Genomic DNA, 24,031 nt, shown 5'->3' with positions numbered 1-24,031 from the left:
AAGAAAAAAAAGGCAAACTCCCCCCCAACTTTTCCTCTTTAATCCCAGTTACAGGAGGGGGAAGGATCCGCTTCGGGAAGCGAAGCGAGAGCTGCACAAATATTGTTTACACCTGCGACGCGAAGCTGGCTGTATTCTGCTCCGTTCGGCTTTAATTGGAAATCTTTTCCGTCTGCCCCAACTCCCGGATCATCTGGGTTTAATAAATTTTCACAACACCCCTGCTGCTCTAGAGAAACTCTGTGGCAGAAGTGGGCTCTGCCCGTGTTTCTGAATCCCAGCAGAAGAGTAATTACCGTAGGAGCAAGAGTGGCCTGGGACTTGTTTTTGGTCCAGGGGAAAGGGGAGGGGGGGACACGGGGAGAGAGAAACCTGGCCATGAAGTGGGGGCTGTAAAGCTTATATATGCGTGTATACACAGACACGCACATATAGAAAAGCAAGGAGCAAGTGCAAGATCGAAAGCAGAGCCTGTCTTTTTCTGCAGCCACGTGTGCCATTAAAAGCAAATAATTCAAAGTACTTTTAAACTATAAAAACATGGGATCTTTCCCTTCTGTTACTTTTTTTTTGGGGGGGGGGAATTCAGATCCCGTCTCCCCTTCTCAGATGACCTCGAAGGACCGGTTTTTTCACTTTCCCATGTGTGCGCGTTTGCGCTTTCCGGAAATCAATCTAAAGTTTGTTCAAAATACTAAACTAAAAACAGCGCTGCAAAACCTCCCACGCCCTAAAGAAAGAGAGGAGCCACCCCCCCCCCCCCCTTTTTTTTTCTGCTTTATTTTTTTTTATTTCCATCTTTGTGCTCCCCACGGAAAAAATCTCCGGAGAGTTTTGCTGGATCGTGTGGGGATGTGTGAGCATGTAGAGAAAGGAGGTTTCTGGTGAAGCGGAGCGGGCTGCCGGTGCCCCGACGTGCCGGAGGGCCGGGGGCTCTCGGCGGGGCTGCCCGGAGCTCCCGGGGGTGGGGGTCTGGGCTGCCGACCCCCCTCCCCTGGAACAGCTCAGCCCCCACGGGGAGTTGTCCCCTTGCAGTTGGGGAAGCGGTGAAGGAGGAGAAGACTTTTCTCCTTCCAACACCACCTTCTGGAGTGCCGCTCGGATGGAGCCCGCAGCTCCTTGCCCTGCACGTCGGGTGTCGGCTTTAGGCTGGCCGAAGGAGCGAAATTCACTGCTCTCCAAAAGTTTCCCAGGGCTGAGCTCTGGCACGTTTCGGCTGCTTTTTGCAGCCCCCGTACGAAGACAGGGCGGGTGAAGCTCTTCCCTCGCCCTGCGCAGGCAGATGCCAGGGGTCAAACATACAGAGGGGCTGCAGGGGAGGGGAAAAAAAAAACCCCACCACGTTCCCAGCCACCCCCAAACCTCCTAACTGGGGCATTGAAAAAAAAACCCTAAAGCTCTTCCCTCCTTCCCCAGAAAACCGGTGGGGTTTTTAAATTTCTTTCGCTGCGCTGGGGATAGTTTGGGCTCTGTTTCACGTGAGAGGGAAGGAGTGAAATGAAATTGCAGGGGACACGGTCACGCCGTGGGTTCCCCACCGCGGCGAACCGAAGCTCCTCCGCTGCCCAAACGCGTCGGGAACGTCCCCCGTTTAGCAGTTTTGTGGTTTTTTTTTTTTTGAAGTCCTGCAGCCCCTGGAGGGAGCGATGCCGGGCGTGGGGTCCCACCGCCCCGCGGGGACACGGCTCTGCCCCGGCCCGGGCGCTCGGGGTCGGGGTGAATTTTCTTGGGCACGTCAAGGGCTCGGGGCTGGTAAGAAACATCACGTACAGGCAGGAGTTGTCCGCTGCCTCCTCTTCTCTTTCATGTATCTCCTGCCTTGGGGTGTGCGTGTGGGGGTTATAGCTCTTTTTAATTGAAACCTAGTAAGGAAAATAGTAATGGATACCAGGCTCCGATGGAGAATACGTGTCCGCGGCTACATGATGAGTGTTAGTTCAGCAGACTTTAAGAAGCCAATTATTCTTCTCTGTCATTTCTCTATTGACAGCAGCCCCTATTAGATTTACCATGTCCTTTTGCAACAGCTGGTCCTCCCCCCGCTTCCCCCCGGGCCGAGGTATCAATCGATGGCCGGGTGACTTGGTGGCATCTTGAAGCAAACGGGAGCAAAGTGCGTGTCAGCCTCGGTGCCAGAGGCTCCCGGATCCCTTCTTTGCTTTGATGCAACCCGGCGGCTCCCCGTGTGCCCGGTGGGGCTCAGCACCGCTCCGCAGCCCCGGGGGATGCTGCTGCCCGCCCGCCCACCCCGCGGGGCCGGGGGCGAGAAGGAGACCCCGCGGAGGGCGGGGAGGGGGGGGGAATGGAGATGGGAAAGGCTCCGGTTCTGGGTTGTTAAAGAACACGGCTGATGGTCAGAGCAGATAAAATCTGTTTCTTTGCCGAGTGCCTTGTTCTACTGGGTCTGGAGGGGGGGGGGGTAATGCCGCATCTGGAGAGCTGGAGGGCTGCTGCGGGAGGAACCGTCCCTTCTCGGTACTGTTGTTGTGGTGTGTGTGTGTTTAAATAATTGAATAAATGTATCCACTCCTTCCCTCTTTCTCCCTCGCACGCAGACACACAAAGACAGCATTGAAAAGATAGATCTGTTTGACTATAGGAAACGACAATTAGTGCTACTTCCTGAGCGGCAAACTGTATGTATGCGCCTGGCTATTTAAAAAAAAAAAAAACAACCCTTATCCAAATAGTGAACTCTATTTACAATTTCTGCTAGGCCAACAGTGGTGGAAGCAGAAGGATGGGTGTAGAGAGGGCGAGGGACGGAGCAGGGCTTTCATTTCGCCTCTGCCAGCAACACACTGGTGAGAAGAACAAGACTGGGGGGGTGAAAGGGCCGCCGGGGCTGTGTGTGCAGTGGGTGATGCTTTGTGGCAAGGAGAAACCGAGTGGTACAAAAGCGGCTGGGAAAGGGTAAAAAGAATGCGAGCTGGGGAAGCTGGAGGACCAGCCCCAAACCTTGCTGTGCCCCGAAGTGCCCCGGTCGGTGAGGCCGGGCCTGGCTGGGAAGCGGAGGGGAGAGCTGCGGGAGGTGGCTCTGGGTGCTCCTTTATTTTATTTTCCTGTCGGTGGCAAAGTGGAGGCGACCGGAGAGTGTCAGAGCCGGCTGGGGATGGGGACAAGGTGAACATGGGTCTCGTGGGGAGGGGAGGAACTGGGGCAGGGCTGGCGATCCGAGCCCGAGTGATGTTTGTGAGGGGAGTGAAAGATCATAATCTTGGAGCCCTGATGTTTGGGCTCCCACCAGAGTCGGCGCCTGGCAGGAGTGGGGGCGAGGCCGGGGGGGCTCAGGAGGAGCGAGGAGCCTGGCAGAAGCAGGCAGGGAAGAGCAGCTAGCTGCCAGCGTTGCGGTGACCCTCGGCTGGGGGGGCGGTGTTGCCTGACCCCACAGTGGCTCTGCCACGGTCAGTGCTGTGCTGCTCCCACCGGGCTGGGATGAGCTGTGCCAGGGGCACAAGCAGCCTTTCCCAGAGGGTCACATCCCAGCGAGGGCTGGAGGGTGAGAAACCTCTCCGACTGCTGCTTTCCTCTCTTTTTCCCCCCCCGGTGCTCCAACAAGGCATGTATAACGCTGTCTTTGGGCTCCCCCCCCATGCCCTGCAAAGCCCTGAGCTCGGCTGTGCTGGGAAGGGGACCTGACTTCCCTGCTCCCCCCTCTCTACTTCGGAAAGATGGGAACAGCCCCTTTGATTGGGCCCAGCCTGCTCAGAGAGATGTGTTGTTTTTCTTCTCGCTGTTTCTAATTGCCTTCCCGTGCTTTTTTGGACCTGGGCAGGTTGTTTTGCAAAGTTTTCAGGCCAGGCTTTCCGTGAAATTGAACTGGCAATTGGAGGAAGGGCTCTGCTGAAGGGAAAGGCAAAGAGTTGCTGTAGTGACCCCCCCCACACGCTCCCCGTAGCAGTTTATATAGTCTGACTACATAGACTCGCTCCCGAAGGGACCCGCTTCATTACACTTGTGGCCTGCGGTACCACCCTGGGATGGAGCTGTGTCAACACGGCCCCCATTTACCGACACCTTTGGCTGGGCTGGGGAAGGGCCTGCACAGGGTGGGGAAGAGTTTCCCTCGGAAGAAGCGTGTAATCGCTGCTCGCCAGACGCCCCCCGCGCTCCAGCCAGTATTTACAGCAAACCTGCCAAAGTAAACCAGCCCGCTGCGTTTCATTTCGGATAAACATAGCGCGGCCACGGTGGGGTGTTGCCTTCCGAAGGGCTGGAGACGGAGCAGAGGCTGTGGCGCCGGGGGAAAGGGAGGGAGGAGAGGGATGAATCCTGCAGGGTGCGGGGTGGCTGGCAGGCAGGATGGCTCTGGGCCCCTTGGGATGCTTGGGACCGGCAGCGCAATAAGGAAATGCGTAGCTAGGATGCAAAACCCCACTTAGGTTGTGCACGTTGGCCCTGCTCACCCTGCAGCAGGGCTCGTCCTCACCTGCAGAGCACCCAGCACACGCAGGGGGTGCAAGGGACACCTCAGGTTTTGCTGTCGGAGCAGGGGTTTGCGGTGTACCCCAGGCTGCGAATCCCTCCCGGTCGCACACGTCTCCACGTACGTGTGTGTAGCACACACGCAACCCCTCCATGTGCACGCACGCACACACACACCTCAGAGCTGCTCCCGCAGGCCTGGGAGAAGATGTGTGGGCCTGAAAAGCGGGCTGCCTTTATTTTCCTCTTGCCTCCTTCCTCCAGCTGGCTCTTCAGGCCACCGGGAGAGAGCCAGAGCCTCTCTCCTCCCACACCTCCAACACACACGCACGGGGCAGGCTCGCTGCGTGCCCCGAGCTCTCGTGCAAACGCTAAAAAGTTGCTTAGGAGGGTGAAATCTGAGCAAGCGGGGCTCTCCCAGCTGCTCAACCACCAAAGGCCCAGGGTCTGGCCAGCTCCGCTTTCCCCTCCGGCCTGGATTGAACCAGGGAAAACCCAGCGAGGTGCTGGCGATGGCGGCATCAGGGAGCGGAGGAGAGCTGGGGAAGGTGGGAGCCGCTCCCCCCCCCTCCCCGGCCTTTAGCTCTTTGCGCTCCGAGATTAGAGAGCCCCGGCCTGGCCGCTCTCCGGGGAGACAGCGGAGACCTTTCATGCCTCTTTGAAGAGCCAAGATAGTGTCGGCCTTGGTGCAAGCCCAGCCTGCAGACGGGCCGGGAGGCGCGGGGGCAGCCGGCTATCTCAGTGGGCTATCACCCTGCCTCCCCCCGCGACCAGCCCCATTCCCACTTCCACCCCGCTCCCGGCACTTCGCCACTTTTTTTTGCCCTTTTTTTTTTTTCCTTACCCCCCCTTTCCACCCCTTCGCTTTGCCATTCATTTCTGCCGGCCTCCTTATTTATTTATTTCTGCGCCTCGCTTATTTATTTATTTCTGGCAAAGAGGCGGCTAACAAGTAGCGGGAAGCACTGGCCAATATTTAACTAAGATGGCTGGCCATCAGGTCCCTTTTGTTTGCTTGCAAATTAATCATCCAGCGCGCAGTCGGCGCCAGGGTAGATTTATCACACACAGAAGGGGGAATGAGGCGGCCGAAGGGAGACAAAGACTGTTCGCACCTTCCCGCTTTTGATCTTAGATTAGTGCAGCCTCCCTTCATAATACGAGTCTCCAGGGGGCTTCGTCGGGGAGGTCACTCGGAACTGGCGGAAGTTTGCACGCCATTAGCCAGACGCTGCAATTGGAAATCATAAGCGGCAAACATTTTATTTTCCTGCGCGGGTGGGTGCCGAGCGCGGTGCAAGGTGCGGGGCAGGCGCGGAGAGCGACAGCGACTCCTGCCTCTGCCGCGGCGCCGAGGGCGCGCACCGGCGGGGCGGGCGCGGGGGTCGGGGTGCGGCGGGGCTGGGAGCGGCCGCGCTTGTCCTGCGGGAGCCCGCGGGCACCTCCCGGTCCCCGGGAGAAAACGGCGGCCCGGCTGGGGCAAATTGCGGCCAACTTCTTGAAGCCGCCGGGCGTTTGTTGTGGGCTCTGTTAAGGGTAAGGCGTAGGGTTTGGGGGATCCCACCACGGCAGCGGCTGGAGACAGGAGCCCGAGAACCGGTTCGGAGCAGAGGCTGCAGACAAGACTCGCTCCCTCCGCTGATAACTAGCTGCCGAGCGCTGCGCGGGTAGCCAAGCTCCTGGCTTGGTGAAACACATCAGACCTCCCCCCCCCCCCCCCATCCTCTTTGAACGCATTACTCCCGCTTCCTTTCCTCCCTCCTCCTCTTTTCTCTATCCACCCCCACCCCCGACCAAAGGGGAGATATTTTGGTGAATGCAAAGCGATCCTAGACGCTGGTTACTACAGGGACTTCACCAAGCTGGCGCCAAGCGCTCTTAACCATGTGCGTCAAAAATGCAATGTTAGAAGAGCTAATCACTTTAGAGGTTCCGCTCCCATCTGCGCGCAGCCAGCGCCGAGCCCCCGCGCTCCGCTCCCGCAGGATTATCTTCCCCTCTTTAAAACCTGGGGGGGTTGGGGGGGTGTCGGGAGATCCCCCCCCGGGAAGAGATCCGGCGCTGGGATATCCCGCCTGCCACACGCGTGGGCGCCCCGTGCCCTGCACGCCCACGGCTCCCACGCCATGCACACACGCAGAGCCCCCTCCCGCTGCCCAGCCCTGGTCCCCCCCCGCAGGAACACAACTTCCCAGGAGGATCCTGCCCGGCTCTTTCCCTCTGCGTGGGACCGCCGCACGCCCACGCGTGATGCTTTCCCCGTGGGGGGGTGGCTGGCTCCATGAGAGCCCGGGGATGGGGGCAAGCCGGTGATGGCCCCCCCCCGGGCCGGCCCGGGCGCAGGGAAAGCCGCACTTCCCGTCTCCTCCCCGCGCACCTCATGGAAGAGGAGGGGTGTGGGAACGTAACCCTCTCGGCGCCGGTGCCAGCCGAGTGGCCTTAATCCCCAGCGCCGAAGAAAGCAAAAAAAAAAAAAAAAAAAAAAAAAAATTAAAAAAAAATATTTTCTAGCCCCACCACCCCCTCCACTCTCCCCCCCCCCCCCAAGATTTCGGCAACCGCCGGGCCCGGCGCTAAGCCCGCCTCGCCGCAGCCCTGCAGCCGCCCACGACAACAATAATAACGGCGGCCGCGGCCGCTGGAGCAGCCAGAGCCCGAGCCAAGAGCCGGGGGGGGGAGACCCACGGACCCCCCCCCCACCGGCTCCCTTCCTGCTCTCCCCACCGCCCCTAGATTTTTGAGGAGAAGGAAAGCGCCCGGCCCCCCGGCCTGGAGGTTCTGTCTCGTTAAAAGAAAGCTGTTTTCCCGGGGGGGGGGGGGGGGGGGAGAAGGGAACGAGGGAGGTGACACGAACCCCCGGGGGTTGCGGGGACCGGCGGCAGCCGCGACGCGGCGGGGATGGGCGCCCGAGGTGGGTCCGGAGCTCCAAGGGGGGGGTCACCCGGGGGGTGTGTGTGTGTCCCCCCCACTTCTCCGTTACGGGCCGGGAGGCGGCTGCCGGGGCAGTGCGCGGTACGGGGTGGGGTGCACCCAAACCCGGACCCCACCACCACGCGTGGAGCCCCCCCCGGTCCCGTGTCCCCCCCCCCCCCCCCCCCCCGCGTCCTCGCCGCCTTTCGAGCGCTGCCAGCAGCCGCTTGCTTTGGAAGCTCCTACCGGGGCAAGGCGGCCGGAGGAGAGAGCGCACTGGAAGTGCCCAGCCTGCCATCTCACCGGGGCCGGGGGGGGGCGAGGCGACCCTAAGACCCCCCCCCCATCCTCCCCCTCCCTCCCCAGCTCCCCCCAACGAGAGGCGGGTGCTCCCGGCCGCCCTCCCCGAGCGCTGCCCCGCTCCCTCCCCTCCGATCCTGTTGACATATTCACACGGCCCGGAGTACTAGTGATGCTTTGCTGCAGCGTTACAGTTTCCGACACCTTCTTTTTATAACTCGGCTCTGTCCCCCTTCCACTCGACCTGTCAAAACCACGCCTATGGAGCCACACAATTGGTCCGAAAGCGTCAAAGAGCCAATCAAGGAGGCTCCAGCTCCCTTGTAACCCACAACACATCCATACAATCTGGTGCACGCAGAGCCCAGACTCACAGGGAATTCTCAGAGCTGAGAGGCTCCTTCTCCCTCTCTCTCTCTTTCTCTTTTCCTCTCTTTCTCCCCTCCCCTTTTTCTCTTCCTTTCTCTTTCCCTCTCTCTTTCTCCCTCTCTCCTTTGCTGGAGCGCTGCTGGAGAGGAGACAAGAGTGTAATTCTTCCAGATTTTTTTTTTTTAAAGGCAGAGTGAAAGAGAAAGAGAGGGGGAAAAAAATAAAAAAAAAAAAAAGGAGGAGGGTGAAAGAAAGAAGAGATCCTGATGGAAATCAGGGCACCCTGACCAGCTCCTGCTTGGAGAGGGGGAAAGGCGAGGCGGAAACGAGATTTCCCTACAAGTTTTTGCTGCTGAAGGTTGCTCAGGAGCCTTCCTCGGTCGGCGAGGGGGGGTGGGTTTGTTTGCTTCTTTCTGCTTTCCCTCCCTTCCCAGCCTCTGCTCCGCAGCCTGACCGTACGGAGGAAAGGTGGAGGGGTGGGGGGGAGGGGGGGGGGAGAGCCAGCCACCCAAAAAGAAAACCCAGCTTCGAGCCGTCACCCTCCGCCACGAAAGAAGAGAAGGGGGACTGAGACTAAGAGAAAGAAGAAGAAGAAGAAAAAAAAGGATCTCGGCTTGTCCAGCCCTTCTGCGGCAACAGGAGCAGACAGCGAACCCGGTGGATTTTTTTTTTTTTCCCCTTCTTCGGCGTTTCTTTTCCAGCGCAAGGACTTCCACTCAGGAAAAAAAAAAACAAAACCAACCCAAACCGCAGAGACCGAACACAAAAAAAGCAAGACTAATAATGAACAATCCTGTTAATCCGCTGTCCCGAGGGCTGGGGATGTGCCCCGGCTCGGGAAGTTGTAGGCTGTAGAAGTTCTGCCTCTCCCCCATGTACTGTGCTGTCTAGAGCTTGTTTCCCCCCACCCTATTTTTTGGTGCTTTATTGCTGTTACTGTTATTATCTTAATTTTTCTTCTTCATGATGTGCTGTTAGAAACCACTCCGGGACTACTCCAGCAGTAGGAAGACCGAGGAGTGGAGTGGATGAATATACCGATGAGAGATCCAGTAATCCCTGGGACAAGCATGGCTTATCATCCTTTTTTACCTCACCGGGCACCGGACTTTGCCATGAGCGCAGTGTTGGGACATCAGCCTCCCTTCTTCCCGGCTCTGGCTTTGCCTCCCAACGGGGCGGCCGCCCTCTCCCTTCCCGGGGCTCTGGCTAAACCCATCATGGATCAGTTAGTGGGGGCTGCAGAGACTGGTATCCCCTTTTCTTCTCTGGGTCACCAGGCAGCAGCCCATCTGAGGCCTTTAAAAACTCTGGAACCAGAAGAAGAGGTGGAAGATGACCCAAAAGTGCATCTGGAAGCCAAAGAGCTTTGGGAGCAATTCCATAAAAGAGGCACGGAGATGGTGATTACCAAATCGGGAAGGTAGGTTTGGGTCGGGGGTTCCTGCCTTCCCCCCCTCCTCCTCTGCCCCCCCACCCCTCAGCCTCTGCACCCCACCTGGCTGCTCCAGCGCAAGGCTCTTTCACCGGCGGCTTTCTCCATAAAGCTCTTTTCACCTGGAATTATGGACAGTTTTAGGCAGCTGAAGAGGCGAGCCCGTCTCGGGCACCACGCTGCAGGGAAAAGCTCAACCACGAACCGGCCCTGCTCAGCGTGTGCAGGGGGCGAGGGGGTCCCTTCATGGTTCAGTAGCTTAATACTTGCTGGATGAGCCTGGTAGCAGAAAGAAAATAATTTGGGGTTGGAAAAGCAGCTGGCCTGATTTCAGCCTGGCTACCCGTAGTTTTGCTTCCTTAGGAAAGAGAAGGGGGCAGAAAGGCAAAAAATTATTTGGAGCGGCGTCTCGCTGCTGGCGAGGCAGGAGCTGCAGGAGGGCAGATAGGCTCGGCTTATCAGTTGCTTCGCTTGTGCCTCTCTCCTTTGCTGGGATCTAGGCGTGCATTTGCGCCGGCTAATTCTATCTGGAAAGGCACAAAAAGCTTGACAAAAGTCCCCAGCGGTTCTGCAGCCGCTGCCGTAGTGGCAGGGAGGGTTTTGCTGCCTGTCCTTGCATTTCTGTAACCTTCGCGTGGGAATGAATGAACACGCACGGCGCGTCCACCCTCGGCATTTCTGCTTTTTATAGGTCTACCCATCCGAAATCCCTCTCTATATTCGCTACTCCCTGACATCCCTGCTCTTTTACAACTCTGCCTATTGCTGCGCTGACACGTAGGGAGAAAACCCCCTTCGCACCTGGGCGTTTTTCTAAGGGACTCTCTTAGAAACCTCCCCAGCAATTTGCGTGTAATTTGCCAGGAGAATTACTCGAGGAAGCCACTCCTGAAAAGCCTTCTTAGATGGCCTTCAGCTGCCTTGCTGGAGCTTCACCTACTCGCAGAGCACCAGTTGCAGGCTACAGGCTCAGGAGAAAAAAAAAAAACAACTAACTAAGAGCAAGGAGGAGGGGGGAAAAAAAAACCCTCTCCCGTTTTACTGCTTTCCCGAAGTTTTCTCTGTTAATTGTGGTCAAAAGTTTTTTTGCGCGAAAGCCTCGGCGAGCATTAAGCGCTCTTAACGTGTTGCAAAGTCATGTGTTTCCTTTTAAGTTGAGATTGCTGAATGCCAACCGCTCGATATAATAAACAGCAAATTTGTGGTATCCTGTTGCAGTTTCGAGCTGGACTTAGGAGCGGAGGGGAGCGGGGTTTGCAGGGAACCTTCTGCACCAAGGGGGGATCACCGGGAGGCTGGAGCCTTGGGAAAGCCACGGCAGCCACCCTGTCCTCACTGGAGGGTTGTTTTTTTTTCCCTCCTCCTCCTCTGTAAAGTGGAAAAACTCCCCTCTCCGCTCTTCATCGGTGGACTAGGGTTATACTAATGCGGAATATTTATTTTATCGGGGTGTGATCTGGTCCCATTTCTTTGTTTAGCAGGCGAAAAGGGAACTAACGAGAGATCGAGAGCCCTTAAACGAGGCTTTGCTGTTTAGGAATGGCAGAGGGTAGGCGCCTGCTGATTTCTAGGCAACACGTACCTCTCCCCTCTGCCTCCCATCCCAGGGACCATTTTTTCTCCTGGAACTTATAAGCGTTTGAGAAACCTTTTTGCTGGGGGGGGGGGGTATGACACACACGCCACTTCTCTGCTTCTAAGAGCTGAAGCGATTGCTCGGTAGACGCGTTACCGAGATTCAGGAGCTTATTTAAACGCTGTGATTAATTTTATTTTATTTTGGTCTTGTCTTTTCTTTACCTCCCACCCCCCCCCCTCTCTGCCCATAGGAGAATGTTTCCTCCATTTAAAGTGAGATGCACTGGACTGGATAAAAAGGCCAAGTACATTTTATTGATGGATATTGTGGCGGCTGATGATTGTAGGTACAAATTCCATAATTCCCGGTGGATGGTAGCCGGCAAAGCTGACCCTGAAATGCCAAAGAGAATGTACATCCACCCGGACAGCCCGGCCACCGGCGAACAATGGATGTCCAAAGTCGTCACCTTTCACAAGCTGAAGCTCACTAACAACATCTCTGACAAGCACGGATTTGTGAGTGCCTTTTACACCTTCCTTTGCCCCCCCTTTTCCCTTTCCCTCCCTCCTTGCCTGCCTGGCCGGAGCGGTGGGTCCCGCGGGGGGGGATCTGGCCGGGAGCGCAGCGGCTGCTCGGCCGGAGCCGTGCCCGCAGCCCCAGCGGGCTGCCGATATGGGGGGACAAGGGGGAATAAATCCCCCCCTTCCACTCACACGGGGGACGCGCATCTGTCCGCTTCATAATATTCCCTCATTTTTCCTGTTGCTGAGGTCAGGATTTAACACTCGAGGTTATTCTCTAACCTCTCCGCGCCATTCAGCATTAACTTCAGAGATATATTTCCAGCACGGCGCAACTCGATATTTCTCAGAGCTGTGCTGACTTTATGTATCTATTTTTTTTTTTTTAATAAAGTCGATCACACTTTTTAAGCGTAGGAAAATGATATGCATGTGTGTATAAAGGGCTTAAAGGCCTAAGTACGCAAACATTTAAATATATATTAATCTGGATAATGTAAAGCAAGCCAGAGTGAAAATAAACAGGGACCAAAATCAGAGGTCAAGTTGCCCATTCATGTCTATCCACTCCTTTACATTTACTGGGTGTGCAGAGATAAAAACTTACCCTAAGAGTGAAATCAAACAAACCTGCTGATAAGTGCTCTGACGATCCTTGCCATTTCTTTCTATTCCTGGGAAAGCCTCCACCTCGGAGCCGGGGGTTGCTGGTGGTGGCCGCGGTCGGGGGATCTCTAATGTGCCGAAGATTGCATTTGCTGGCTGTGATTTGATTAGACGATACATTTTTGCCTTTCGTAGAAGGCCTTAAGTGGATTGGGGCGAGCAGTTAGACCTAGCCAAGGCTCTCGTGGTGGTGTTGCTATTATAGCTGCTGAGGCTTCTTTACTTGATTTTAAATTTTTTATTTTTTTTTTTTTCCACTTTGAAATCAAAAGACATTGCGGCCAGAGCCCAAACAGCTTCTCCCCCTCTCCTAGGAGAGCTCTGCTGGGATTCCCCCCCCCTCCCCTCTCCGAGAGGTCCAGCGGAGAGCCTAACCCCGGCGAGCTGGAGCTGTCAGTGCTTTTTTTGTTGGATGCTGCAAGGCGTGTGCGTGTGTTTGGAGTGTGCTCGGCGGGGAGGAGGAGGAGGAGTGAGGGGAGGAAGGAGAGGGAAGGCAAATTAGGAGGAGAAAGTGCCGATGGCTGGGGGAAGTGCGAGGGGGTGCTGCTCCAGCTGACCGTCTTCTTCCCCCCCCTCTGCCCTCTCTGCTGCCGGCCGCTGCCCACCCCCGCACCCCCCCCAGACCATTTTAAACTCCATGCACAAGTACCAGCCCCGGTTCCACATCGTCCGAGCCAACGATATTCTCAAGCTTCCCTATAGCACGTTCAGGACCTACGTTTTCCCGGAGACCGAATTCATCGCAGTGACCGCATACCAGAATGATAAGGTAAGGAGATTAAGAAAGGATTTGTTTTACGTGTTTTGGCTTTTAAGAGAGCTTTTACTCTGCATTGTTCCCTTAAAAATCACAAAGCCCATCCCGCTCCTCTCTTTCTTCCCCCCCCCCCCAAACCTCCTTGATCTAACTTTGGGAAGGCGCCGGGGGAGGGGGTTGGGCACTTCGCTCCCACCGACCTCGGGGTGGGCAATTAAAAGGGGGGGGGGCTGTTTAGGGTTTTTTTTTTCTCTCCCCGCTATGGGGAAAGGGGTAGGATGAGGTGGGGATCGCTGCTCTCGGTGTGGATTTAATCTAAGAGGCATCGGGGGAAAAAAAAAAAAGAAAAAAAAAAAAGAATCGGCTCCGTGTGTCGAAAGACAGAGGGGGGAGAGCAGCGGGGCTGGAGATTTTGTAATTCTTCCTGGCCTTTGTGCTGTTTTAGCTCCTTTAACAGCAATTGGCAATAAGGCTGGAGCGCACGTCTGGTTCCTATTATTATTATATTATGATATTTTTTTTTGCATCCTGCAGTGTTTTATTATTTTTTGTGGTGCAGAAATATGCTCTGATCAGAGAGGGGTATCTCGCTTGAATTTAGCTGGAAGGTCTGAAAGAGCCAGTGTGAGAAAGTTTTGCAGCACTGCAGACGCTGCCTTTCCATTTCTGCTGGTTTATTGTCACTTGCGACCAAGGTGGTATATTTGGAAGAGTGGCAAATGGTGAATTTACAGTAATTAAGTCAAGTGGAAGGAAGCGAAGGAGCCAAAAAAGGGGCTTTGATTTTTTTTTTTCCATCTAGAAATTATTACTTTGCGTGCGTGTGCGTTAAGTGCAGAGGGTCGGGATGTGCAGCGCCCGCTCGCTGCAGCTTCCCCGTGCCTCTCTCTGCCCCTTCACATCCTTCACTATTAAAAATCAAGGGGTGAAGGGGGTGGTGGTGGTCATGCACCTCGGTTTCCAAAAAAGCTGCTTCTCCCTCGGGGCTCGGGCTATTTTCCTCTCTTTCTGCGGCCGGGCGCTTGCAAGGAAACGGAAAGAAACGCGTGTACAGAGAGTAGACTTTGCTTTGGGACTTATCAGCAGGGCTGTTCGCCCTGGTCTATCAGCTGGGGCTGGCTTGGTTGAAGGACAGAAAGGAACATATTTGTCTGATTGCCATGAAATCGCCTGGAAAGCGGCGTGCGGGAACGGCGGGGAGCCCTCGGCTCCGGCGTTGGGGCACCCGCCTCGCCGGCAGGTCAAAAGGCAAGGCCAGGATCACCTGGATTAAAAGTCCTGCTGGTTTTTAGCAGTGGGTTTTCCTGCTCTTTCCTGATCCTGCGTGTGCGGCGAGGGCTGGGGGGGGTAACTCGGGAGCCGGGGTCGGTCCTGCCCAAGGAGGGGTTTGCTTCTCGGGGTCCCGCTCTCCTCTCAATTTGGAGGGTTGCGGCACTTCCAGCCCGATGCGGGAGCAGAGCAGCGGGCAGGCGGGATCCCCATCCCCATCCCAGTCCCCATCCTTGCCTCCTGCATCCCATTATAGCGAGGGGAGCCCCCGGCCGGGCTTGGAATCCACCTCTGCTCAGGCACGGGGAGTCGCGGGGTGCTCCGCACCCCCCCCCCGCCCCAACCCTCCAAATGCAGAAAGAAACAGCCATTCCCTATGATAACCTGAATCCCGAGGAAAGCCCCAAGCATTCACCAAAAAACTTACAACACCCCCCCCCCAAAAATCAACTGGCTCCTGGCACCCCCGGCGCCCCAACACACACGCACACGCGGAGCATAATGCGATTATATAAAGTATTTTATTATAGCAAGGGGGTGGGTATGATTCCTTTGCGGTTTAATTACGGCATTTAAAGAGTTTTAAGCGCAGGCATAACTTGCATGGATCGCATTGCACGGCTAAATTAATTCCGATGCGGTGGCAGCAACACGGGGCTCTTTCATTGCCACCACAGCCCGGGTCACCGACCAGTCCGGCCGGGGGATTGGGTGCGAGCTGCCTCCAAACCAGCTCAGGAAAACACAAAGATTCACCCCAAAACCCGGGACCTTTGCCCCCTGCCCTGTCCTGCTCCTGCTGGGGTCCTGCCAGCACTGGGGGAACTCGGGAGAGGGGTTTTTTTTTTTGCTGTTGTTTTTTTAATACAAAATCTCCTTATTTCTGCCCCAACCCCCTGCCTATTTTTTTTTTTTTCTCCATCCTATAGATCACTCAATTAAAAATTGACAACAACCCCTTTGCCAAAGGTTTTCGAGACACCGGGAATGGAAGGAGGGAAAAAAGGTGAGTCTGGATAGATTATATATAGGCGCCTCGTTTGGTTTTTGCGCGTGAAGCTCAGAACACGAGCAGAGGTCAAAATCACCTCGCCTGGCCTCCAAACCACACTTCTCCCCGCCAAAATTCATAAGGATCTTGTCGTTAATAACACCAAACTGATTGCATGGGAATTCTTTCCTGCTTTCCATGTTTATTTTTTACATCGCAGGGGATGGTTGGCCAAAGGGATGGTGGTACATTAAGCAAATATCACCGGAGAAAGAAGTTTCCCTTCAAATTTTGAGAGGGAATATTACAGTATAGTTTGTGTCTGGGACTGGGAAAGAGGGAGAAGTGAGGTCAGAGCTGATCGCTGGTTGAATCTCCTCTGGTATTTTCCCGGGGACTGTATCGAAAAGACTAAAGTGTGGAGGAGAAATATATAAATAAACTGTTTTGACAGAGGTGTCTCATGAATATGGAAGTAATTAATGATAGAAGATTCTTTATTTTTTCCAAAAGCAGCAGTTTGTGCCCCAGGTAGACAGACGGACAGAACTCATTTTAATGGGACTCAAGATTTTTATTTTTAATAGTGGAGAAAATAGAGAAAGGGATGATTTTTTTTTTTTCTTTGACGGGGCATATGTCTTTGTTTTGCTTTGTTACAGCAGACAGGATATTTTAGCTATTTGCACTCAGGCTTAGATAATGAATAAATCTGTCTGTTCATCTTTTTTTTTTAACCAAAAAAAAAAAAAAAGGGGGTTGTGTGTAATATAAAACAAGAGGCCTTTCTCCCTGCCCAGCACTGAGCCCAGCACACACACATACACACACGCACGCCAGCTCCTCTTGTCCATCAGTATGAAAATAAAGCCAACACTGGAGCCACAGGACGGAAATGATTTCTAATTTCTCTCTAAATATAAATAGATTTTTACTCCGGGTTAATTGTTGGTGAAAAGATTACATAAAGTGCCTAACAAAATAACCACTTCCTAGCAATCTTAGCAACCATTAAGATGGCTCATATCTCTGGAACATCCTCGCCTTTTAAAAGCTAATCTCCAGGGAATGCTTCCCTCTCCCCTCCGCCCCTCGTCTTTAATATCTGCCCTTGCTGAGAGCTGCTCACCGCTTCCAAGAAATCTCCTCTCATTAGCAGCCAAGTCCTGCCTGCGAGAAATGCGTTCCCCCCTCGAGGGGACCTTGGCCCTTAATTCCCCCGCTCGAGTCATCCCCAAATCGGAACTCCAGAGGGGGCTGGGGAAGGGATGGGGGGTCTCGGAGGGGGGGTCCCGGGGGGGTGCCGGGGTCCGCTCGCCCAGCGGGTGCGTGTGCCCGTAGGAAGCAGCTGACCCTGCAGTCCATGCGGGTGTACGACGAGAGGCAGAAGAAGGAAAACCCCACCTCGGACGAGTCGTCCAACGAGCAGACGGCCTTCAAGTGCTTCGCCCAGTCCTCCTGCCCCGCCGTGCCCGCCGTCGGCACCTCCAGCCTCAAAGGTGAGACCTGCGGCCCCCGGACCCCGCCGGGTCCCCTCGGGGGGAGCCTGGGTGCCTGCTCCGCGGGGGGATGGATCCTGGCCTGCGCCGCTGCCTTCTGGCACTGGCCTGCCTTCTCCCCTTCCTTCTCCCCTTCCTTCTCCCCTTCCTTCTCCCCTTCCTTCTCCCCTTCCTTCTCCCCTTCCTTCTCCCCTTCCTTCTCCCCTTCCTTCTCCCCTTCCTTCTCCCCTTCCTTCTCCCCTTCCTTCTCCCCTTCCTTCTCCCCTTCCTTCTCCCCTTCCTTCTCCCCTTCCTTCTCCCCTTCCTTCTCCCCTTCCTTCTCCCCTTCCTTCTCCCCTTCCTTCTCCCCTTCCTTCTCCCCTTCCTTCTCCCCTTCCTTCTCCCCTTCCTTCTCCCCTTCCTTCTCCCCTTCCTTCTCCCCTTCCTTCTCCCCTTCCTTCCTTTATCTTTCCTTCTTTTCTCTGTTTTATCTCTGCTCTCTTCTCTCTCTTCCCTCTTGCTTCTTTCTCTTCTTCATCTCTTTTCTTTCCCCCTCCCTCTCTGTCCTTCTTGCTTTTGTTATCTTTCCTCCTTTCCTCCTTTCCTCCTTTCCTCCTTTCCTCCTTTCCTCCTTTCCTCCTTTCCTCCCCCTCTCAGTCTTTCTCTCACTCTCTTTCTCTCCTTCTCCCTCTCCCCCCGGCCTCCCTCTCCCCCTGCCGCACGTTCATTCCTCCCCTCCTCGGTTCAGAAAGGAGCCAGCTCCGAGTCAAAGGAGCAAAGACAGACCACGGGGCAAAAGTTCAGAACTGGAGTCACTCCATTAATATTCCACTCTGAATCTGTTATTAGAGGAAGGATCTTTCCCCTGGATACAGTCCCGAACTTTGTTATAGAAAAGTCGCCCTCGATTTCTCTCGGTGCGGGGTTGGGAGCTGTCTGCAGCTCTCACATGTATTCATCCATCCAGGGGCGGGGGGTACAGGGGGAGGAGGAAACAACCTCTTTTTTGTTGTTGCTTTACTCATTTGTTTAAAGTCCTGCCGAGCTGAGGGGAGGGGACCCGAAAAGCAAACCAGAGCTTCGCACCTGGGGCGCTGAAATTAGGAGATGAAGTGCAGAGGAATCCAGCGAAGCTGTGCATGCGTTTGGGGAGGGGGAGGAGGGGGGTCCGGGGGGTGATGGAAGTGGGGGGGGTGGTCTTCAAAGTTTGCCCATCGAAAGGGCTGAAAACTTTGGAAAAGTTCTTGGGAGACACGTTCCCGAGGCCCTCCAACCCCGTCTCCCTGCCCCCCCACCGGGGGGGTGTCCCCGGGGACTCCCCACCACCTGGGCACCACTGGGTGGGTGTATTTCTTTATATAATAATAAAAAAAGAGGAAGTTTTTACATCTAAAGCTCTGGCTGGCTAGGAAGCCTCTCTGTCCCCTCTCCCAGCCCAACGGGGGGGATTTCGGGACGTGGGGTGCCGGATCCCAGCCCCGGGCTCCCTTTGTCTTGCAGATCTCTGCCCCAGCGAGGGAGACAGCGATGCGGACAGCAAAGACGATCCCTTGCTAGAAGGCAACGAATCGGGCAAAATCAGCACGACCACCGCCACCACCCCAGCGCCGGCCAGCTCCGCCGCGGCGGTGGGAGACGACCCCCGGGAGAAGGGGGGCAGCCCCTCCAAAAGCCACTTTTTCCCCAGTGACTCGGTGGGAAGTCGAAGCCGAGAGAGAACGGAGAAAGCCCCTCCGGACTCTCGGCACAGTCCAGCTACTATCTCTTCCAGCACCCGGGGGGGAAGCCTGAGCGGCGAGGACCTGAAAAGCCCCCTCAGGGATGGCCCCAAAGTAGATGAGAACCGCCTGTTGGGTAAAGAACCCTTCGCCCCCCTCACGGTGCAGACCGACAGCACGGCCCACCTGAGCCAGGGACATTTGCAAAACCTCGGTTTCCCCCCTGCCCTGGCGGGCCAGCAGTTCTTCAACCCGTTGGGGAACGGGCACCCGCTTTTGCTGCACCCCGGGCAGTTTGCCATGGGGGGGGCTTTCTCCGGTATGGCCGCTGGTATGGGTCCCCTGCTCGCCACTGTCTCGGGGGCGTCCGCCGGCGTCTCGGGACTGGACAACACGGTCATGGCCACGGCGGCGGCCCAGGGACTTTCGGGAGCGTCGGCGGCTGCTTTGCCTTTCCATCTGCAGCAGCACGTCCTGGCTTCGCAGGTACTGCAACCCCCCCCCCTCCGCACCCCCCCCAAACCCCCCGTTACCCCTCTGGAACAGGGAGGGTGGCTCCGTTTCGGGGGAAGGATGGGGGCAGCAGGGCAGGCTCCGGCTTTTGGGGGAAAAATCAGAGGTGGGAAAGCCTTGTGGCTGGGGCTGGGGGGGGGCAGAAATGACCCAGCTTGAACTCCCGGAGCTTTTCCACCCGCCCCGCCGTCCTCTCGCTCCTGTGCTCCTTATGACACTGTGCTGGGGCCAGGCCTCTGCCCCCCACCCCAACTCTGGGGGGCTTGATGGCCCCCCCAGGGCTGTCCCGGTGCGGGACACGTTGCAGCCTGTGGAGCAGAGCCGCCGTCGGGGGGGAGATGCCCTATGGGGGGGGTGGCTGTACCTGCAGGGACTGTAGGGCCACGATATTCCCAGCGGGAGGGGGGGGCCGTGCAGGACAGACCCTTGTCAGGGGCTGCTTTGGGGGGGGGTGCAGGTCTTCACCCCCTCCGTGGGCAGCAGCAGCAGCTTGGCCGCTGTCAGCTCTCCCACCGGCGTGTGGGTGGGAGGGTGGGTGCTGCCGTGGAGCATCCCCCGGGGTGGGGGGGTGGATGTACAGGCCGGTAACCCTTTCCTTTCTCTCTCCTCCCCTCCCGCAGGGCCTGGCCATGTCTCCCTTCGGAAGCCTCTTCCCCTACCCCTACACCTACATGGCGGCAGCGGCCGCAGCCTCCAGCGCCGCCTCCGGCTCGGTGCACCGGCACCCCTTCCTCAACGCCGTACGCCCGCGCCTCCGTTACAGCCCCTACCCGCTGCCCGTCCCCCTGCCCGACGGCAGCAGCCTCCTCACCACAGCCCTGCCCGGCCTGGCCGCCGGTTCCGGCGATGGGAAAACCGGGGGGTTGACCACCAGTCCCGGTTCCGTGCCCCTGGACTCCGCCTCGGACCTCACCAGCCGCTCGTCCACCCTCTCCTCCGGTTCCGTCTCCCTTTCCCCCAAACTGGGAGCGGACAAGGAGGCGGCCACCAGCGAACTGCAAAACATCCAGCGCCTGGTCAGCGGGCTCGACCCCAAGCAGGACAGATCCCGCAGCGGCTCCCCGTAACCCCCCCCAGCCTCCGGGAGCTCATTTCAAATCAGTCTCGCAGTGCACTTTGTTTGAAAGAAACCACATCCTCCACCCCGCGAGTGTTTTGGTTTGGTTTTGGTTTTTTTTACCCCCCTCCTTTATTTTGTTTTTTTTCTTCCCCTTTCTATTTTTTTTTTTTTTTTTTAAATATAAAATCCCCCGGCGTTGTGCGCGCGCTTAGCAGCAAAAAGGTATCTGGTGAAGCAGGGGGGTGAGGGTAGGGAGAGGGTCGGGGATGGGGGAGCGGAGCCGAGGTGGGAGAGCTGGGTCGGAGGCTGCTCGTAGGGAGCAGGCTGGCCCGGCCGGGTCACCGGTGGGGTTGTGGCATCCTCCTTTTTCTTTTCTTTTTTTTTTTTTTAAACTGTGTAAAAAAAAAAAACCAACAAAAAACAACAGGAAAAAAAAAAGAAAAAAACACCTAAAAGCAAAAATAAAACAAAAAAAAAAGCAAACAAGCATATGAATAAAAATTAAGTAAGAGAAGTGATTTTTTCTTTCCAAAAGAGAAGTGTGTAAGTAACTCGCATATCGGTTCTTCAACAGTTGTTTCCTGGGCGGGTTGTTAACAACAACCCCCTCAGTCAATATTAAGGGAAGCTGTGTGTTTAAAATATTCTTGTGATGTCTGAGAGCCAGTCGGTGGCTTTTTTTGCATGTTCCATAGTAGTCTGCTTTTTTTTTCTGGGGGTGGGTGGGTTATTTTTTTTATTTTGGTGGGGTTTTCTTGTTTATTTTTAATGCTCGTTTCAAATCCCAGGGAAAAAATTAATAATAATAATAATAATAAAAACAAAAATAAGACCCTCGTCCCTCTACCTTAAACATCCTCCCTGTAGCAACCACAATAAGAAGTGTAGTTGGAAAGAAAAAAAAAAAAAGGTGAATTTATTTTATCTAAAAACCTCTGTAGCTTGACTGTAGGTTTATCACAGCTTTCCCTCTTTAATTGTATATGCAATAACAAGGTTTAAACATACTGAGAAGAAGAGAAGAGCGGACACTATTATTAAAACAAAGTATTTATGTAATTATTTGATAACTCTTGTAAATACGTGGAATATGAATACTCGAAATTAAACTTTAATTTATTGACATTGTACATATCTCTGTAAATACGACTGCAGCTGTCTTCTTTTTTCCTTCTGTTTTTATTTTTAGTCGTTTTCATTTCAAGGTCATAATTCCTTTAAACATACACCCCGACCCAGAGGAGAAATACCCCCATTTCCGAGGGCTCACTTTTAAATCGGAGTTCACCCCAGAAAACCTGACCTCGTCCTTTTGTAAAGGAGCCGAATGCAAAAGGCAAAACAGAAACAAACAAAATTAATCAAAGACCTTAAAAAAAAAAACAAACAAAAGAGAGAAAAAGAAAAAGCAATGTGCCATCGTAGCTTTTAATCCTCGATTTCTTCAGTGTTCAAAGCACTACTTTCCGTAGTAAATGTCAACAACAAAAAAATTATATACGTTAATGCACGACAACAGGCTTCTCCAGTGGCTTGAGAGAAAAAAGATGAAGATTCTAGGATTTTCTTTACTTTGTATTATTTTTCCCCATTTCCTTGGTGTGTCAAAAACCAACCCCACGATGGAGTTTTACTACTGTGCTTATTGTTGTCTTTGTTTGAGTGAGTGCATATTTTCTTGGCTTGAAAGTCAGGTGCTCAGAGCTGGTTCAAAGAAAAAAAAAATATGAAGGTATATTTTGTGTTATATAAATGTTGAGAAGTTCTTGCTATTTTTTTTTCTGTAATTTTTTTTTTCCCCTTTTAAAAGTCACTGAAGTTTCAATAAATTTTTATTGAAATGTCTTGGGCGTACTGTGAAATGCCTTCACCCCAACCCTCCCGAAAGTGCCTGGGAGGATGGAGGGGTTGACAGATATATATCCCTCTTCTGCCTTTCTCCTCCACCCCCCAGCCCCTTCCCAATATTAAGATATTTCTCCTGGAAGGAGCTAGTACGAACCAGTCGGGATGGTGTCGTTTGAATTGTTGGTGGGGAAGTACGAGTTTTAAGCAAGCTGTTTAATGTACCTTTTCCGTCTTCAGCCCTCTCGCTTTTAAAGTCAATCCAGAGGCTACTAAGTCACCTCTTTTAATGGAACAATATTAAGTGGCGTTTGAAAAGTTAATGAGAAAGGCTCAGCTATGCTTTTATCTGTCATAAATTAATAACGCAAAAGTGAAGAATTAGAGAATAGATCGGTTAAATTTTAATGCAGTGCCCTCCTCCAAAGTTTCCAGGTAAAGTGCTCAGGAGTTGATGGTGTTGCTGGGCTCGTTTTCCCTCCCGTCCGGGCAGAGGAATTGGCTTTTCCAGTTAGTTATCACCTGGAAATACATGGGTTGGTTGGGGTTTTTTCCCTCCCTTGGAATCGTCCCTTCTCGCCCTTGGGCTGATGATACGTTGAGATTAAGCTGGAAAATGGCTGAAACGGGGACAGGCATCCGGGCTGCAGGCTGGACCAGTGGCCTGGGAGGTCACTGAGGAGAGAACGCAGAACTGCCAGCCCCTGCCTGGACCTTTGCCAGTCCGTGAGCACATCCCTCAGCAGAACATATATATTTCTCCTTGTTAAAGAGATTTCCCCCCCCCCCCCCCAACAGTTAGTGGCCCGTATATTGGAAAGTGATTCATCCTCCGCCAGTAATAAATATTATAAGGATGTACTTCCAGCCTGTATCCTGGTTTATACTCTCCCTGCCCCTCGGCCCGTGGCCCCCGGCTCCTGCACTGGCAAGATAAATAAAAAGCAGTTCAGGGGGTGAAAGGGGCAATAAAGGGTTTTTTCCCCCCGATTTTTTAACAGGTTCTCAGCAGCACTGCCCACCCCCCCCCCCATGCGCATCAAACCCAACTCAAGTCCCCTTCGTGGGGGAACGGGACCCTTCCCATTTCACCTTGGGGTGCGTGTGTGTATTTTAAATCCACGGTGCTTGCAGCGGGGGAAAGGTTTGGGCTGAGCAGGATTTTTTTTCTCTCCTCCCCCCCCCCCAGGGTGATGGCTGCTAGAAATCTCACTTTAGCTGATGCTCCTCTGAGCTGGCCTGGGCGAGATGGGGGTTTTTAGGGCTAGAGGTGGCGTCGGATCTCCAAAAAAACATTAAAACCGACCCCCCCACACCCACCCCAAGCAGCGTCTGCAGGCAGCCAGCCTTCGGGCTCCAACCCCACCAGCCGGTTTCCACCCGGATCCTCCGCTCGGGTGGGAGCTGGAGCGGCTCCGGGGGAATGGGGGGGGGGGGACGACGACGGGGACCAGCCCTGGCTGCCAGCCCCCCCCCGGGCTGTAAAACCCATCCTTCCCTACACCGCTCAACTTTCTCCTCTGCTCTGAGCTCCGGCCTTAGAGGCAGCTCAGAAGCACTTTCCCGTGTGTTACAGCCCCCCCCCCGCCAGCTCTCTCTCATTTATTTGGCGTCAGGAATGATGGAGAAACCCTTTTTTTTTTTTTTTTCTTTTTTCTTTTTTTCCCCTCCCCAGCTACTGGTCCCCCAAATCTTTCTTATAGAGGGAGAGCGCTTTCGGTCCGTACAGGGGCGGGGAGGGGGGAAGAAGATTTTTGTAGTTGGCGAGGAAATTCACTGCTGATGTTTAGAGAAAAGCAAACACCCTCCCAAAACACCCGCCCCCCCCGGCGCCCTCGCTTTCCTGCCGGTCCAGGAGTCCGGTAGCCGCTCCGCTGGCCAGGCAGCCCCGGGGCACCGCAAAACCGGAGATCACCATTTATTTTATTTTATTAATTTTTTTTTTTAAAGGCTGAGGGTGCAGCCTGATTTATTTAACATATTCCCCCCCCTTCTACGGGCCTAACGCTGACCTCCCCCTCCCCATGCCCTTGCAAGAAATCCGTGGACCGCAGGTGTAACTCTGACTTGCAAATGGCTTTATCTCTTGTGTATCTTATTTGTATATAGTAACGTTAATGAGTAACTCTTGTGGCGCTTGTGGATGGAGGTAAACAGCGAGCAATCTCGCTGGATTATCCTGTCTATTACTC

General features: G+C 54.5%; 1 protein-coding gene across 2 annotated transcripts; it reads left to right on the top strand.

The window, feature by feature from the left end:
- Positions 1 to 7,123: 7,123 nt before the first annotated feature.
- On the top strand, positions 7,124 to 21,839 carry TBX3 (T-box transcription factor 3). Of its 2 annotated transcripts, none has more exons than XM_075041837.1 (8): positions 7,124 to 7,336; positions 8,983 to 9,427; positions 11,269 to 11,536; positions 12,831 to 12,977; positions 15,164 to 15,240; positions 16,567 to 16,724; positions 18,204 to 18,907; positions 19,555 to 21,839. In XM_075041837.1, exons 2-8 carry the CDS (start codon positions 9,033 to 9,035, stop codon positions 19,999 to 20,001), a joined length of 2,196 nt encoding a protein of 731 aa, XP_074897938.1. In that variant the 5' UTR covers positions 7,124 to 7,336; positions 8,983 to 9,032; the 3' UTR covers positions 20,002 to 21,839. The 2 variants fall into 2 exon arrangements, with proteins under 2 accessions (XP_074897938.1, XP_074897937.1); XM_075041836.1 differs by lacking the exon at positions 7,124 to 7,336 and adding an exon at positions 7,886 to 8,397.
- Positions 21,840 to 24,031: the final 2,192 nt, after the last annotated feature.

This window comes from Buteo buteo, chromosome 11 (genome assembly GCF_964188355.1).
Source record: "Buteo buteo chromosome 11, bButBut1.hap1.1, whole genome shotgun sequence".
Classification (NCBI taxonomy): Eukaryota; Metazoa; Chordata; class Aves; order Accipitriformes; family Accipitridae; genus Buteo; species Buteo buteo.
This window is presented reverse-complemented; position numbering and strand designations above follow the sequence as displayed.